The following is a 13,733-nucleotide window of genomic DNA, read 5'->3' on the forward strand; positions in this document are numbered from 1 at the left end:
CCGCGCGTCCTGCGCGTAATGGTTATATGAGTAGGTATTCCAACAGTTTCCAACACAGGGCCTAATATTTCCACTCTGGTTGTGTCTGTTCATTAGTAATTCCAGCTCAGGGCTGGAGTCTACATAGGGGATGTAATCCACACCCACGGATTCCATTTATTATCCTCCTTGCTCCCTGCAAAAGAAGCCTTCTCCTACTGCAACAGATGTAGGCCTAATTAGAAAGGCACCAGGCATACAGTGAGGGAAAAAAGTATTTGATCCCCTGCTGATTTTGTACGTTTGCCCACTGACAAAGAAATGATCAGTCTATAATTTTAATGGTAGGTTTATTTGAACAGTGAGAGACAGAATATCAACAAAAAAATCCAGAAAAACGCATGTCAAAAATGTTATAAATTGATTTGCATTTTAATGATGGCTGGAGTAAATTTTGGTTGCTTTTGCTGTTCTCCAAAATGCATTTGAGAGTTTTGAATTGTGTAGAAATGCAGTAAATGAGCCTGAAGTTTATTTTTTTACATTTTACATTTTAGTCATTTAGCAGACGCTCTTATCCAGAGCGACTTACAGTAGTGAATGCATACATTTCATAGATTTCATTTCATTAAACCCCACCCACTGCACTTTGCCATACCCTAGGTTTAGCTGAAATGACACCCCTGCACATGCCTTACTTTTATTTCCCTGCATCAGTAAAAGAAGGAATGCATCACCTATGCCTCTACTGCCATTCATCCCAATTAGACTGGTTTGGATTTCTGCCCGACCACAATGGCTGCCATTTTCATACCATTCTGGAACTTTGAGGGTTTATAACATAGCGCCTCTAGTAATTTAATAGGATCTTAATAATAATAATAGCACTTTTCGTACAGATTCTCAGTCACACACAACAAAAAAAGATGTCAGGGAGCTGGCAATTCAGGGGAGATGGTCTTCCACAGCTGGACGATGATGCAGTTATGTACAGGAGAAGCTTAAAGGTGGTGTCGATGGGCCAGCTAGGGAGTAAGATTATTCAGACAGGCAGGCCCCGGAACTATTCATCAGGCACCTTTGTCTCTGAAGTTCACAGCGACTCCTCCCCTGCGGTCGGAGCAGATTCACCACTGAGAAGTGTAGCACCCACCTGGGTGATGCTTCGTCAGCTATAAGCGCCTCAGAGACCACCACACGTCAGCAGTAATCAGCAACAGTCTCCTACAAGGCGAGCCTCTGCCATCCCCTCACAGTCCATCCCCCCACAGTCCTTCCAGAAACCTGGGCAGGTGGAACAAACAGCCGGTGCATCATTGAAATTTAGATTTGCCAGCCAATGTTAGCTAGCTAGCTATAGCTAAGTAAACAGACTTGCCATCGTCAAACCTGTAAATCCATGGGTTACCACCAGATATTGTAGCTCAAGGTTATCAACCCCCCCCAAATGTTTTTTTAAAACATTCTTCAAAAATCACTTAAAAAATAACAGCAGTAGGTACAATATTGACAGAGCTCTCTGCCTAGGCTTCCGTCACAGCACCATGGCAACCAAATATGGGAAATAAAGTTTGATGGATCCGAATACAATATCTTGACAGACCCGATAACTTGGAGGAAAACATGTTGGGTCAAGGGTGGGAAAGTTTGGTTTCTGACGCTGTACAAGGCTTTGGATTCTTCTCGGCATGATCCTGCCATCGCTGTTTTGATGAGCATTGAAACGCATTCTTGTTTAAAGGGAATTGAAAAGAGTTGCGTCAATAGCTGTATATTCTCTATTTTATATGGTGAAGGCTGAAGCCTTCATAGGGAGTACGAGTTACTCACAGTTCCACAAATCAATGATTATGCATTTTTTATGCTGCATGTGGTCTTTCCCTTTCACCTCTGAGCAAGATAACAGGATTACTGTATACTGAGGACAACACATAGGATGATAAGAATCTAGTCACAGATTAGAATTTTGAGCAGATGTTACATTTTATATAGACATAAACCTCAACATTTGCAAAGAAACCCAGATGAATGCAGTTTACGGCTAGAGGATCAATGTGTTAGACAAGCAGAATTTTGGATAATGTTCACTTTTCCCAATTCTCCACTACATTTTCTACTGTACATTCTTCACCTAGACATGGCTGTGACATCCCAAAGCCCTTGATTGCTTTCTGTCTGGATCTCTAGCACTGTGAAAATCAAACTTCAGGCAGTGGCATGGTGAGGAAAATACACACACACACACACACACACACACACACACACACACACACACACACACACACACACACACACACACACACACACACACACACACACACACACACACACACACACACACACACGCACACAATGAATGAATTCATTCTGCAGACAACAGGCTGGAAGCCATCTCTATTAATTTCTGATGAACGCGAGGAAAGGCCTCAATGGGGATCCACACAAAATAAAATCTGAAAAGTATGCATTAGTATGCTTTACCATAAAGCCGTTATTTACATATGAAGGCCACATGCAGTACACAGCATATAAAGGCTGAGTAGTATAATTGACCTCCATATGATTTCTAGAGTATCGTTTGGTCTCAAACAAACACGTAACAAAAACACAGGGTTGAAACCCAAACAAAAGAGCGAGGAGTACCTCGAATAAATAACACACGCGCACGATGATTAACACACAGACCCGTAGTCATCTGCGCATCCACAAGGGCACGAAAGCCCAAAACACACAGCACAGCTACTCACACGCACCAACGGACATTGTAACAATAATCGACAAGACCATGGAAACCAAAGGGCACATATATACAAATATTAATCAGTGGGAACAGGGGACAGGTGTGCGTGATGAAAGTTCCGGAGGGATCCGTGACAGTACACCCCCCCCCCCGCAACGCAACGGGACCGGCCTCGAGGATGATCACAGGAACGTAGTGCGGGTTGATCAGGACCTGATGCAGCTGCCGAAGTTCCGTTGTCGTTGGACAGACCAGTAGCAGTGGCGTCGGACGGTCCGGTTGTGGCGGCATCGGACGGGCCAGTTGTAGCTGCTGAAGTTGCGTCGTCGGACGGACCCGTTGTGGTGACGTCGGACGACCCAGTTGCAGCTGCCGAAGTTGCGGCGGCGCCGGACGGACAAGTCGCAGCGTCGAACGGACGGGCCATTCCCGCTGTTTCCCTTAATGGTAGATTATTCTGTCATGTTGGTAACAATGATTCGGGAGACAGGCGCAGGAATGCGTATAGGGTTTTTTATTCAGCCCAAATTACTGTGTGCCGTATAAAGGGACGGGGACGAAGACCAAACATACACGTAACAAAACACAGGGTTGAAACCCAAACAAAAGAGCGAGGAGTACCTCGAATGAATACACACGCGCACAATGATTAACACAGGGGACGAGACCTGTAATCATCTGCGCAATCCACAACGGCACGAAAGCCCAAAACACACAGCACAGGTACTCACACGCACCAATGGACATTGTAACGATAATCAATAGCACCATGGTCGAACAAAGGGCACATATATACAATTACTAATCAGTGGGAATAGGGGACAGGTGTGCGTGATGAAAGTTCCCGGAGGGATCCATGACAAGTATATTCAAGACAGACTATGATATAAGAACAGAAAGCATCTCTATATCTATAGAAACACTGGCTACACATTAAGGAGCAAGACTGAAATCCAGAGCTTAGAGTATAAATGTTGAAGCCATTCTGTCTGCCACACGGGAATATCCCAAGGCCAGGAAGAAATGAAAATGAGAGGAGATAGATGGGGTAAAAGAAGATAGCTCTTGAAGTTCAGTATTCTGAAGCAAAAAAGTGTGGTGAGGGCTGAGATGGAGTGGAAATGAAGCATGGAGAGCATTGGAATACTGTAGCTCAAGTCCTGAGGGATTGAAGAGAGAGAGGCAGAGGGAGAGGGAGAGGGAGCTAGAGCGAGGGAGAGAGAGAAAGAGAAAGAGACAGAGAGAGAGCGAGAGTGAGTGAGAGCGAGACAGGGAGAGAGAGCGAGCGAGAGAGAAAGAGAAAAAGAGAGAGCGAGAGTGAGTGAGAGCAAGAGCGAGAGAGAGCGAGAGCAAGGGAGAGAGAGAAAGAGAAAGAGAAAGAGAAAGAGAAAGAGAAAGAGAGAGAGCGAGAGTAAGTGAGAGCGAGAGCGAGAGCGAGGGAGAGAGAGAAAGAGAAAGAGAGAGAGAGAGCGAGGTAGAGAGAGCGAGAGCGAGAGCTAGAGCGAGAGCGAGGTAGAGAGAGCGAGAGCTAGAGCGAGAGCGAGGTAGAGAGAGCTAGAGCGAGGTAGAGAGAGCGAGAGAGAGAGAGATAACAGCTCTATCAACATTCTACAGTGGTTTAGGAAGATGATTAGATTGAAAAGGGATACCATGAGTACTAAAAAAAGAACAGCAAAAAATGAAACAAAGTAAAAGGTGTAAGAGGCAGGATGTGACACTTCATCAGATTACAAGCATTACCCCTAAACATCCATATATGGCAACATCAGTGGGAAAGATAATGTGGAACGAAGAGGGAAAAATTCTTAGCACTCACAACCCTTGAAGAGCACTCAAACACACCTGTGGTTTAGATGCTGTAGTCTGGATGAAAGCAAAGGAGTAGTCTTGATTCTATATCGCTTCAATAGCCTGCAGCAGCTAAGACGGATACAGCAGCAGCTATGACTGCAGGAGAAGATCAGAAAACCAAAGAGTCTGAAACTAAGTGATGGCCATCACTGTATGAAAAACACAGTGGAGGTGAAATATCAGTCACAGCCATCACTTCCATGACTAAAGCCCTTTTGACGTGATATGTTGGTTTATAACACAATTATAAATGTTTTACATGCCCTCTCGAAGAATCGATGGATCCCTGAGAATATCTGACTCAACTTTGATCCGATCCCCGATATTACGAGGGACCTGATTTCATAGTGTTTCCAAGGGCTACAACAAAACGGTGTACTGTTGGGGGGTACTCAAGGACCAGGGTTGGGAAACCCTGTCACAGACCTTCCACAAATTGCTTTCTTTATTAAAGCCTTTTCATGATGTATCCAGGACACCAGTGGTGTTTTTAATTGATTTGACATTTCTCAAGCTGTGAGAAATGTGTGATATGCTGGAGTGCTGCACTTTGAACAGAGTATCCTGAACTGAGAGTGTTCTGAAAATTACTCGAGAGCAAGTCATCTTGAAAAACAGGTAGATGTCATACGCACACCTCAAAACACAGCTGGTCGAATGAATATACAACAAAATCTTAACATGTTCATACTATTTCATTTAGGATTCATTTTCAACAAGGCAGGTCCTACAGGCCCTACTTTTGTCGCACCTGGACCACTGCCCGAGGGAACACACTTAATGTATTGTGAAAAGTGTTATGACATGTAGTGTCATGTAATATTTTTTATTGTATATAACTGCCTTAATGTTGCTGGACTCCAGGACTCCTTAATAAACACAAATACAACAATTAGTGTTACAAGTCTCGTAAATGAGTAGGAAATGAAGGGGCTGAGCTGAGTCACATTAAGACGTTTTAACAACAATTAACACTACCCCATGCAGTGGGAAAATATACAGCGGAAAATAGCTCAACTGAACCTACTGTTACTATGGCCTAGTTAGAAAAGATGCATGTTGCAATTAGTTTGACACATCCATTGTGTTATTGACTGTTTTGACCACATGGAAGTGGGCTCACGGTCTGCATGTTTTCATTGTGGATTCATCAATGCTGTTTTTCACACCAGCACAGAACCTGACTGACATTTCTTCATTCCTTTACCCACTTTTCTTTTGTTATATCCATGGTACCTGGAACACAGTTCGTAGACAGTTAACAGTTTTATTGACACCTATATGATGACTATCCTACCTACATCATTTGCATGGTTCTATTTAGCTGCCCACAAACGTTAAGCAGAATATGTCATAAACAACAAGTACTGTAACTGCGCATTTTCTACACGAGGGACATCCTGAATGTGCTGCTGTCTGCGCATTCCTCTCGGCCATGCACGATGAATTGACTGAGTCTAATTAGGCATACTGTTTCTGTTGGGTGGGAGTAAAGTGCACAGCTGCTTTTTAATGTGTGCTTTAGAGGCCAGTGATTCTCAACACTGGATACACCCCCACACACAACAACAGCGACTGTACAACGGTGTGAATGCAGAATGGGAGTCCTGACACAGTCTAACGAAAAGCGATCATTGATTTAAGGGGAGCATATCTTCCCCATGGTATCTTGATGGAGGCCATATTGACGTTTACTTTTAAAGGATGTACGGTGATTAAATAAAATGCGAGTGTTTAGATTTGGTTACAATGGGGATTTCAGACTCAGGTTCAGTGGGATTTATTGACCGCTGTGCTGCAATCTAAAACATGTATAAATTAGTCAGCAATACAAGGACTGCATGCAATAAAACATATATTATCACTCCCTCCTCCCTCTGTTTCTCACACACTGCTCCCAGTCAATACTGGTTTCTCCGTCAGAACATTGCCTACTTGGGTGTTACATACAAAGGATATGTAAAGTACGTGAGGCAGTGTGGTATTGTATGGAAGGTTATGCATGAAAGGAGGTGGGACTGGCATTTACCTTCCACTAGCCTGGGACATTGGACAATAGTGACCTGACAGGCTGACATTCATTTCTGACTTTTGATTGTACAGTCCAGTCCAGGTCTCCATACTAAGCACAGCATGTACAGTGACGTACTGATATAGCTGTATAAGAAGTCACCAGCCTAGCCAACGCTTCAGTGTGGCCTGTCTTTAGGTACAGTAAGTGCACGGCAGTGCATGTTCATGTTTTAAACAGGTGCATCCTGCTGCTTGTGTGCATGTGTCAAGACAATGAAGAACACCATGGTCTGACAAAACGCAGTAGACTTACACTAGCGCGCGTTAAAGAACCGAGGATGCTGGGAAAGGACATAACACCATCATACAAGTCATCAACAGGGATGGTGTGAAGAGTGATCAAACAGGTTTGGGAAGAACACAGTCTCCATCAGAAGTGAGAAGAAAAGCACGCGTCTGATCATTACAGACAACCTCGAATTGATGTTCATTGCAAAAGGGTGTGAAGAGCAAAGGTTTTGCAAAAACAACTTGGATATATACAGTATATTTATATATATCTTGGAGCTGTGGCGACCACTAATGAAGGCCTATTTTGATTTGGTCTGGCTAGTTTTAGGCACTGCTGGAGAACACACTAATGATCTTACTTTTTCAATTAAGCTGCTTGCTTCTCTAAACGGAGCCCAACATTGTGTTCCAGAATGAATTACAAGTCAATATCAGCTGGGGCCCTGTTGGGATGAAACAGCAGGGGCCTCACGGTACTGCTATTGGATTGGAAAGAAGTGAGCGAGAACACAATTAACCAACAGTGTGCAGGCAGCAGTGTTTTTAACACTTGTCTGGGACTAGGACACGCCGCAAACTAGGGATTGGAAGACAAAGGAAGATATTTCAGAGCCGTAACAGTAGCTAATATATACAGAGCTCTTTATAAGGAGATTGTTCGATGCATAATCACCCACACGGCAGAGAGGCTTGAAGAGAGTGTCATGGAAGGTCAATGGAGAACGTCCTACAAAATGTACTTGGCAGTTTTGATCTTAGAAACCCTGTCATTTCTGAGAACACTTGTTTTAAATGTAACGTTGCTTCCGCTTTATACAAATGTCCAGTATTTCCACCAACCATCTTAACTTAATAACATTTATTCACATATAAACCATCTTGAAACTGCTTGAATCTGACTCTTATCGCAACATTATCCCTTCGTAAGTCTACATCGAAGTGAATCAATCAAGTCTACCATTAGTTAAATGTAACCGCTCACGTCTGACTTGTGTCTATATATGCAGCTATTTCTGATGTAGCCAGTAATGGGCCAGGTTAACCTCTAAAAGTCATTGGGGTACAAAGCTAACATATGCAATTGATTTAAGATGGTCATTTCATAGATCATTTAGCTATTTGATTTGGAATTTTAGGACCCCTTTAGGTATCCCCCCCAAAAATATATATACTATAGCCCATAGAAATGCATTGAATGGCACAATCAGGTATGTCAAAAAAGACAGTAAAAAAAATAAAAAAAATCAGAAGGAATAAGGCTTTGAAGTGTCTGTCCTATATCTAGGAGATATAAGAAAGCTCCGGATTTTTTTTCTTCTCACATAATTAACCCCATATTTTTGGGACACAAATCTACCTCCATACTCCCATTCATTTGTATGGGTTATATTCAGACTAGTCCCATGACACTTGTGGGGGTCATAGTTTGTAGGCCAAACCGTTTGGACGCTACAGACGTTTCCGTGAGAAAAACGATTTTCGGGATGTCTCATGTTCTGACAAATACCGCTGTAGCTCGACTACCTTCCACCGCAGACGCGGAAGGCAGACACAGGCGGAATCAGCGGATTGAGATTCAGCCCATGCTACCTCTAGCTTCATTTTACGGATTTGGATGGGGATCTTTTTATTATGTTACTTAGATTGACTCACGGGTGTCAATAGACTCTTAAGGATTGTTAACTGACAAGAGTGAACTGCAACATCTTCCTTTGTAGTTAGACTTGAAATACTTCAAACTTGATTCAAACTCATGAACAAAAAGCAAAGCTGTTCTAATACAATCCACAACGAGTCAATCAAGAGTTCGATTCTGATTCTCAAGAGTTTGATTCTGTAGCAACGCTCCAATGAATCACCTCAATCTGGAAGCCTGAACCGTTGTTCAGACAACACACACTCTCCAAAGTTCACCTCCAGAACCATTATCAAAGGATTTGTCTGTAACTGCTGTCATCTCAGCCAGGTTTGAGAATCTACTCCTTACACCAGGAAATATTTCTCTCACTCTGCTGGTCATGGACTGCCATAAGTTACAGTACTGATTTAGGTGTCATATTCTAGAGCCAATATTCTATAAGAGGTTCCCAGTAGTCAAGCAGTAGAACACGTGAGGTGCAGGTACCTGTACGGGTGAGAACCAGCCCACTTCAAGCAATGCTCACAATGTCAGCGGATCCAGACTGCCATCTTCTGCTGAAGCTGTGCCAGTAAAACACTGCAGATTTTTTTAGTTATTTATTGCAAATCTACTTTGTGGGTAACACCTTATAGTAAAGTATAGTTTAATAGGATTTTAAGTATTTCATAAAGTGTTGCTAGTTTATAGTTTAAAATCAGTAAAACAGTTAAGACATTTGAATGACTACAAGTAATGCAGAAGTTTAGGTTTATTACATGTATTTATTGTTCAAGTACCTTTAAATGATAACCGCACAACTCAGCACAAAGAAAACAGGTCCAGGGTATTGAATATCTCCGAAGTGAACTGCTGGTTGATGACATGTACAATTTTTTACATATTTACATAGAAAAGTTTTATCCAAAGTGAGATGTGACACAGGAAACGCTTCAACAGAACATCCTTTGTAAGACGCTAAATAAAAATATAAAGCAAGGCCCTGGTAATACGTGAGAATCACATAGCGGATGACATGAGAGGATGGCAATACAAGGCACTCTGTGATGGCTGTTATGTACATTTCATTGACCATAAGTGGGGGGGGAAGTTCACTTTGGGGCTTTCACAGTAAGAATCACTGCCCTCCATTGGTAATACATACAGACAGTGAACATCTATTCATAATTATAACAGAGAGCCAAATTCTACATTGTAGTGTGACAGATGATGGCTGAGTACCAATATTGTCAAAGATCATGGAGTAAATACCTCTCGTTATAAAAACATAAAATACGGTTATTCAAATCTTTAAACAGGAGCAATAGAGGGTTGTCTACTACGTATGTTAACTTTATACAGATTCTTAAAAAATATCCATCTAAATAAATACAAAAACAGCATCTCAGAAAAGGAGATGTCCTCTTATATGTGGTGTTGACACAGAACAACACCCAGCAATATAGCACTCTGATGAAAAAGGTCCTTACCATCCTAATCACAACGCATAGCACATTCCACCTGGCACTGACCCCGGCACAACGGCCTAGAGCAGCCCTGTTCCTGGACAGCCCTGTTCCTGGACAGCCCTGTTCCTGGACAGCCCTGTTCCTGGACAGCTACCGTCCTGCAGGTTCCCTCCAACCATAATCTAGCGCAAACAATTGTAGTCATTAGCTGATTGATGAGCTGAATCAGGTTAGTTACAGCTGGGGTTGGAGCGGAAACATACATGGAGGGTAGCTCTCCAGGGACAGGGTTGGAGAGCCCTGCCCTAGAACATCGTACAAGAGAATTCCACTTCAACACAGGGATTTGGAGAATAATCAAAGAGTACCCATGTGAATGAGGGTAAATAAAGAAGAGAAAAGGGGATGAGAAATATATATCAACTTCTACCGTTCTCTTTGGTGTATTGTGACCTATCAAAAAAGTAGATCATTTCATACTAAAGTTATTTCTAGAGACAATTTCTGCCAGGCACCAAATGTAGCTCTATAGAGCTATGAAAGGCTACAAGTCATTATTCAGCTGTATTTGTGATATATTTACTAGGTAAACATATACTAATGTCCTTTCATTGTCCAGAGTGAAACCATGGGGTCAGGAGCCTTTCCGAATGCATGTGAACACACATTAGATGATCAACGCTCTATTGAACGCGGTAGTTACTTTGTGACAAAGTTCCGCGCACAGACCCTTTCTCTACACAGACACCCGTGTACGAACCTTCAGGAGACTTTTACTATGGACTCTGGTCTTAAATGCCTAGAAAAGCTCTGGACTGTAAATAGAATCTGAACTGTCAGTAGCACGTACACAACTGGTTGTGATGATCTCTGATCAAAGATGTTCTTTTCTGCCCTGATCTGCTACAGTTAAGACCTAAATGTAGCAAAATGAAAGTTACTGAACATAGTGGGGATCAATTTAAGTCGGCAGATGTCTGCAGGTATGGGTATAATAATGTATTTAATGTGCATACACACATACACTATGGGTAAAGTTAAGAGACCTCAGAGTACAGTACATTGTACACAGATCGAGCTACTGCTGGGGAGCCCCTTTCTAATTGAAAAACACAAAACATGAAGGCAGAATCAGTTAAGGGCAACCTCAAGAAGGCGTTCCTTTTTCATTTTGCTCCATTGACACTAATGCATAATACAGTGATAAGTGCAGCACGACAACTCAATGCCACTTAACTTTAGAGGACTGGAAAGGTTGAGTGGTCCTGTAAAAAGCACTTGGTAGAACATGGGGCTGTATAATAGTTCCTACAACACTTGAAAAACAGCCCCGTCAAAACACTTGGATCTCGTCGAATTGGAACACCGCCGCTGCTTTAATAGGATTAAAACAACCGCTTTTTCAAATATTTAAATAGATAATATAAAACTTTATCGTTACGTTTTAAAACAGACAATCTGTACACATCTGGTACCGACACATATAAAAATGACAAGCTTGGATACATTAGAAAGGATACCTTCTGATACGTCATATCAAAAATAATATGCTGCTTTAGTAAGCAGATTCATAGCATTTTTCTTCTTGTCAAATTGTACAATGCTACATTACATTACACACAGAAAGACACTGAAGGAGAGAATGACAGCTTTTTCTTTTGTCCAATGCTCTCCTACTCTGTCTACACAATGCAGTGGCACTGAGCAGATATGAAAGCCTTGGAGTCATGAGGGTCTCCCACAGTGACCACTACGCACTCTTCTCCTCGTTCCCTCCTCCTCTCGTCCTGTAGCGACTTACTCCGTTCCTTTTCTCGCCTGCCAATCCTCCCTCTAATCAAACACTTTCTCTCGGTCTCTCTCAAGTGAACAGCTCATCCGCCGATAGCGCCGTCGCAGGCCGACTTTGTGAGCGTCTCCTTCCTCTCCACCTCCATGTCAATCAATCTTTTCCACTTTCCCAATGATCTTCTCCTCAAAGATGGGCAGGACGGCGTCGTCGTCGCGTACCTCTTCGAACACCACCCCAAAGTCATTGCTTAGCTTCTTGAAAAAATACCTAGAGTCGGTTTTATAGAGAACAGTTGGTTGTTAGTTCAAGTTCATTGAAAAAAGCTTTATTTATTATGCACCAAATTTACATAAGACGAAAAATTGACTTTGGAATGTGGTTCATCGTTTTCCACATTACCATAAACAACAAAAACGTGATATTCAATTTCAAGGACTTCAGAGTTTAATAGACTAAACTGTTACATAACATGGTCCTGTAAATCTAGTTTCCTGTGCCTCACCAGGTAGAGTAGTGACCTCACCTGTAGCTTCCCTTCTTAGTCAGTAGCTCTTTGAACTGGCCCAGCATGACCATGCGACCTTTGACCGACGTCCTGTACGGGATGGGCTCCCCACAGAAGTAGTAGGCCACCGTAATGTTCTCACACGCGGGCTTCTTCGTCCCTTTATGTCTGCAAACAAACAAGCAAGAGGTTCATTCAATTTGTCAAGTCAAGGCTTCCTTTCATCTTTTGCATGAGATGTTTCAAAGACCTCAGCAGAACTCCAAGCTCTGATCATTTGAGTGGAGGGAAAAAAATTCTGACATCCAGGGGTATAATTTCCTCCCAGTCTTACGGAAGAAAACAAGATTTCAAGTCACTCATACTCCCTCTTTACAACTTAGAAATGTTTTGGCTGTGACCTTCACCTGAGTTGCAATGCAGTGAATGACTGTTTAGGTGGCGAAGCATAATCAACCAGGGGGCTGGGGACCCCTAGTGGGCGGTCTTAGTTTGATTTCCAGAGGTCTGCCAAAAAGGAGACAACCAATAAATAGAAAATATGTTTGACAAACAAATTCAAAGAATCAGTTTCATGATTTGAATACTTCATGAGCCACAATGTATGACTTTACAGCATTGATTTCCTCTAAAATGCTATCAAATTGAGCACTCCTGGTACAGATAATATTGCCCTAAGGACCTTGTCCAGGGAAATTATTAATATATCAATCAGAGTTCTTGGAGGATAATGTTGTTCCAGCAAGGAAATGCTCACAAGTTTAAATGGGATTGTGATGATGAGGTGTTATGCCCAAATGCTACCAGCAGGGAGCAGGCTACTACAGTAAATAGTGTTCCAACTGCATGCCCCGGGGCCTGTTGGGTTTGATGGTGTGGGGTGAGGTGGTGGAGGCCCAAGGGCTATGCCAGGATAGCCAGGCTTTCATATGCTCCTTACCGCAGCTATCCTGTCCCCCTTACATCACTAAACTGTCCATCGGAGGAAGAAGCCACGGGACATCAAACAGACAGCAGCTTCACACAGAGAACATCAAAGCTCTGCGTTCTCGCCCCACGCAGCTTACAGTACACCTCTCCCTAGCTGCTGCCTCCTGCTACCTCCCTCCCTGTCCTCCTGTTCCATCTTCCCCATCTCTCTCCACTTAATATCCTTCTAATCCCTCTCATCCCATCAGTGTGAAGCTAGAGGTATAATCATTCTCACTGTCCTCCGCTGTCTTAGCCCTCACCCTGCAGCTATGGAATACTGTCTGACTAAGAAATGGCTGAAGAGGAGAGACTGATTATTCTAATCCCCACCCATACATAAGCAAATAATCAGATCAAATATGAATTTATAATTGACAAAAAACTAAACTACACAGAGATGTTATTGTACAGGAAACTACAACTAGATTATGGGGATACAAGTATTAATGCCAGTAATCAAACATATATGCCTCTATTCATCTCTATGGAGTCTAGTCATACAG

The 13,733-nt window shown here is 42.6% G+C and overlaps 1 protein-coding gene across 8 annotated transcripts in view; it reads right to left on the minus strand.

The window, feature by feature from the left end:
* Positions 1-9,257: 9,257 nt before the first annotated feature.
* Positions 9,258-13,733, minus strand: part of LOC115198550 (axin-1) — a 45,218-nt gene continuing 40,742 nt past the window's right edge. For all 8 annotated transcript variants that reach the window (XM_029760574.1, XM_029760582.1, XM_029760590.1 and 5 more), the window contains 2 exons: positions 12,277-12,426; positions 9,258-12,020 (listed from right to left, as the gene is read on the minus strand). In XM_029760574.1, the coding sequence (XP_029616434.1) occupies positions 11,900-12,020; positions 12,277-12,426 (271 nt within the window). In that variant the 3' untranslated portion in view covers positions 9,258-11,899. The remainder of the gene's footprint in view (positions 12,021-12,276; positions 12,427-13,733) is intronic.

Source organism: Salmo trutta, chromosome 1 (assembly GCF_901001165.1).
Source record: "Salmo trutta chromosome 1, fSalTru1.1, whole genome shotgun sequence".
NCBI lineage: Eukaryota > Metazoa > Chordata > Actinopteri > Salmoniformes > Salmonidae > Salmo > Salmo trutta.